This window comes from Lentinus tigrinus, assembly GCF_003813185.1.
Source record: "Lentinus tigrinus ALCF2SS1-7 unplaced genomic scaffold L226scaffold_115, whole genome shotgun sequence".
NCBI lineage: Eukaryota > Fungi > Basidiomycota > Agaricomycetes > Polyporales > Polyporaceae > Lentinus > Lentinus tigrinus.
Window position 1 is genome coordinate 2917 of NW_027138024.1, and position 4617 is coordinate 7533.

General features: G+C 52.6%; 2 protein-coding genes across 2 annotated transcripts; both read right to left on the reverse strand.

Moving 5' to 3' along the window:
- Positions 1–294: 294 nt before the first annotated feature.
- L226DRAFT_441598 (uncharacterized protein) lies at positions 295–579 on the reverse strand (the record flags this gene model as incomplete). The annotated part of the gene is made up of 1 exon (XM_067674824.1): positions 295–579. A coding segment is annotated over one exon (285 nt), but the record flags the coding sequence as incomplete, so codon positions are not given.
- A 410-nt stretch (positions 580–989) lies between these two features.
- L226DRAFT_474524 (uncharacterized protein) lies at positions 990–1562 on the reverse strand (the record flags this gene model as incomplete). Its single annotated transcript, XM_067676606.1, has 1 exon — positions 990–1562. One exon carries the CDS (start codon positions 1560–1562, stop codon positions 990–992), a length of 573 nt encoding a protein of 190 aa, XP_067528271.1.
- Positions 1563–4617: the final 3055 nt, after the last annotated feature.

Genomic DNA, 4617 nt, shown 5'->3' on the forward strand with positions numbered 1-4617 from the left:
GGGGTCGAGATTCTGAAGGGATTCCTGTGCGATTAATAGCCGTTGTATGTGGAAGTCGGGGGAATGTGAAGGTCGCTCTTCTTCCTCTTGTTCCGGAAGCGTAAACCCAAGCCATTCTAGAGCTGGATCTCGTCGAATGTATGCCTCTAGTGCCCCCAGAAGGGGTGGTGGTTCTGGCATCGGTGCGAGTCCCCATGCTGGTACATCAGTGGGTGGTGATGTCCTGCGGGTAAACTCTCGTTCCTTCTGGGCCCGTTTGATGGTGCGCAGAGAGAATGTGAACCGCCCTGTCGCAAAGTCAACGGTAGGGTTGTATCTTCGGATCCAGGGCATCCCAAGGATAACGTCGTTGACTCCTATTTCGGCAACATAGAAGTCAGTAGGGAAGGATTGTCCAGCAAAAAGGAAGTCTCCTTCGATTCGTTCTGTGATTTGCCCTGATGTATTGATTGTGTTGTCTGCATTCCTAAATCGGAGGGCGACTGGTAGCCTCGTGGTAGGGAGCGCGTGCTTCTTCACTAACCGAGAGTGAATGATGCTGACATCAGCGCCTGTGTCGAACAGAGCGCTGACTCCGACGTCTTTTGATCCGGACGGGCATCACACAAATCCTTCGAGGGTAAATGTCTGCTTTCGAAGTGATCCTGTTGCTACATGTGCGATGTTCGTGTCCGTACTAGAACACAAGTCCGTCGTCGGTTCGGCTTGCGTGACTAAAAACCCGATACACTGATGTCTGTGGCTTGGATCACGTTTGCGGTCCCTGCCACCGTGGTATCGGCAAGGTCATCATCTTCTTTGACCTCTCGAATACATGCTGTTGGGCGAGTCCGTTCCTTGCGAAGCGGACAAGCTCGAGCAATGTGCCCCGGTTTCTTGCACTCAAAGCAGAGTCCCTCTCTACGTGCCTTGTCACATTCTTCCTTAGAGAGAGGCTGTGCTTGGGTGGCATTGATCCAGGGTGTCTCAGTTCATCGGCTATTACCGGTTCAACGCCCGCTTCGTCCGGCTAGCTGGTTTAGGGCACGGTTGCTGTGCCACTTGTGGTTAAGTTCAGTGGCACGGCTGGCCCATTCCATGAAAGTGGCAGGAGCTGGGTGAGTGAGATTGATCTGTTCGCGCAGTTGTCCTGGCAATTTCATCTGGTAGAGCAAGACTAGGGCTTTGTTGTCTCGAATGCCGGACCGATAGGCTAGGCGGGTGAACTCTGCGTTGAACTTGTCAATGGGTTCGCGGGTATCCCAGGTGAGTCCTTGAAGAAGGATCCCAGAGTCTGCTTCCTCTTCGATTGGCCCAAACGTGCTGAGGAAATCCTCTTCGAAGGCTTGCCAGGTGATCCAGCGGCCTGCCCGCATAGCATTTTCAGTGATCAGTTCTCGGTACCAAGCGGTAGTGTCTCCGAGGTAGGAGAGAGCAGTAACCACTCGTAGCTGATCACTTGCATATGCGTCTGGTTGGGAAGAGAAGAGGAGGAACAGGTGGTAGATGAATCCTCGGGCTTTGCTTCGGTCTCCTTCGAAGGGCTCGGGGGCCTTGATCTTAGCTCGTCCTCGAGGTACCATGCCTGGTACTGGTTGTTGAAGGTCAGGAGGTCCTCCTGGTAGTCCTCCACCAGGTGGATCTCCTCCTGGCCCTCCGGGGAATCCCCCTCTTCCTTGGTCTGGTTCACGAGCTCGTCTAGAAGGATTGGCAGAAGGTGGGTCTGGGTCCGGGTCTGGCGGAGGAAAACCTCCGCTGCCACCTGCTGGACCTGGGGCAGCAGATGACTGGAAGGCTCCCCAAATACCGCTGCCAGTTGATGTGTGACTCTTGCCCATTGGAAAGCGTGTAGATATACCACTGACCCCCCAAGCGCCCGCAGGAGCTGTTCGATCTGCCTGGGAGATTGATTCAGCGTAATTTGTAAGCACTCCTCCCATTCTGGGGTCTGTAAGTGAAATGGTCAGGTCAGGGGTTCGGACGGGTAGAGTTCGGGGAGGTTCTGCCCGCTGTGTAGATTCGGCATGGGTTCTTGCAGGTTCTGTGTATGTAGCGGACATTTGTGCAGGACTGGGGTTCCGAGGTGGCTCTGGTTCGTCTTCGTCCTCGTTGTGTGGTTGCTTCTCTGGTTCTGGCTCTGGCTCTGGAAGGCACTCGGGCTGCTTCCCTTGTTGCCGTATACTAGGTTCGGGATCTTCTGGGTGCCAGCAATATTCCTCGTAGGCCTGATAATCTCCGGGCTGTGCACCAGTCTTCTCTAGAAATTCTTGATATGTGGTTATATCCCCGGCCTGGTTGCGATGCTTGCTTCCTACTGTTGGTCTTGAAGTGTGACTGGGTAGGATTGCAGATGATAGTTCTTGTCTGTTGAGGCGATTCGGACACGGTTGAGCGGTGCACCGTACGTAGTGCTTCGGACTATCCTCGTATCTGTCCTCTGGCGGTCGTGCAAAATAGAGATGTGGTAGATTGTAGCACGGGTAATCGTCTGGTTTGAGATCAGAGACTGAGCGTTCTCGGTTCATCTAGAAACTATTCGACTGTTCCTCGTAGGTGTAAGGTATTTCACCCTCTTGATGATAGTCGATGAAACTTGTGATGACTCGAGTTGCTGCGTGTAGGTCAGTGAGGTGCTGGGCAATCTGCAACTGTTCTACTCTGCTGAGTGTAGAGTCGCTGACTAGTGCGAGGGAGTGTCTGATGCGATTGTGGATCCACCGGAGGAGGTATGCGACTTCGTCCGATGCGTTGTCGAGGGTTGGAAGTTCGTTACTGTATTCTGTGGTAGAATCCTCACTAGGATATGCGGTCACAGAGTCTTCACTGGGGTTGTTCGAGCTTTGCGGTCTTCTCGTCCACTGGAGTGGTACTGTAGGGAGGGGTCTGTCGAGGTAACTTTGCCTGTATGGCCCGGGGATTACAGGGATGTCGGTGGGTTCGTGTGCAGTCTGCGTAGCTGGACTTGGGTTCGATGGACGTGGGTACGGTGAGATCGGTTGTCTCAGGACGTCCGGGGTGGGGAATGATTCCTCGGGGAACCCTAGGGTGGACGTAGATACTGGAGTAGAGCCTCTGCTCTCGTGCTGGTTCTGTCGGCGACGATGAAAGTGTGGAATGCGCAAAGACAGTCCGGTTCTTTGCATGAGTCGGTGCACTAAACCGTTACGAGGTTGTGCCATTATGGAGTTTTCGACCTAGTGTTACAGTGGACCTAATGCGTTACGAGCGTTAGTACACCGCACCCTATACCCTACCTTAGTCTTAGAGAAGACAAGACGCTAATCCGACGAGGACTAGGAGCGGAAGTGTTGCGACAATAACAAGAGCAAGGGCCAATAGTCTACAGACCATTGGCAGCTAATGTTATTGAACGAAGGGTAATTGTACGAGGAATACAAGAGGTCGAAAACTGGGGAATGTGTCCTACATGAGGGGTCTTTATATACTGCTAGCGTCGAGGCTGTACGGTGGAGTATGGCCCTTGTGCTAGTGGAGTAAAGTGGTGAATGACGAAATGACTAGTGGAGCTAAGTGGAACTGAGTGGAGAAGATGAGTAAGGAACTGGAGACGAGTGGAGTAAAGGCATATGAAGGTGGAGATGGGTGGAGAGACAACCTAGTAGTGGTTATCTAAGGAAAAGGTAAGTCCGTGCGGTTAGTTGTGCTAGACCAGAGCCGCTATAGTACAGTAGCACGACGAAGAAGTGAAGCTAGTCCATGGTAGTAGTAGACGATCAAGAGCATACCGGTTGTAACACAGGACATATGTGACATTGCGAGGACGACACAGTCCCAGTCTGCGCTTGGAGGCGCCTACCCGGTCGCAGCGAGTTGGACTTACCTAGGCATATGCGATCACGCAACCACACCCTTCAGAACCCACCTTGTGTTCAATGTCTTTCCACCAAATGTTCGCGTCCGACCGGGATGAGTTAGCTTTGATGATTGCTCGATATGCCAAGTCGGAGCTTCACGGTCGGTATGCGAGATTACAATCTGAGGTTGTTGTACTGATTCGGAAAGGCTGAACATGAGGCAATGAAAGGAAAAAAAGATAGCCAGATGCACAAGGTGAGGGAGAGACTTAGACGATGGAGGCTTAGCACAAGGTGATATAGTTCCGGCGCAGGACACCACGCGCAGTGTGAGAGGAGCGTGGGGAACAAACTATCGATGTGGATGTTTGCGATTACGAGTGCTTACTGCCAGAGAGCGCACTGTTCCCCCGGGCCCTTTGCACAACCTCCCGACTGCTTTGTCGCACACTCACCCTATGCCACGGCACTGTCAAATATATTTTTTTGCTCTAATGCACACGTCAGGATCATCGTGAATATGTCCACCACCACGAAGCCGTCAGACATACACCTGCCGAGTCTGAGATCACACCTGGTCACGGCTCTGATGGCTTTATCTCTACCTCAACGTGCATGCCGGCTGTTAGGACTATGCGCACAAGTCGAACTCCGAAGGGAAGTCCAAAGTCCGAAGTCCGAAGGTGCGCGGGAATGAAGACTTTGGTGAAGTTATTGACCAACGCCCGAAGAGTCGTTGATGTCTTCAATTTGCGGAAGTCCGACAAGAGGCTCCGGAGTTTATACCGGAGCAAGCTACGAATAAGAGAGTCAAGCAGAGAGT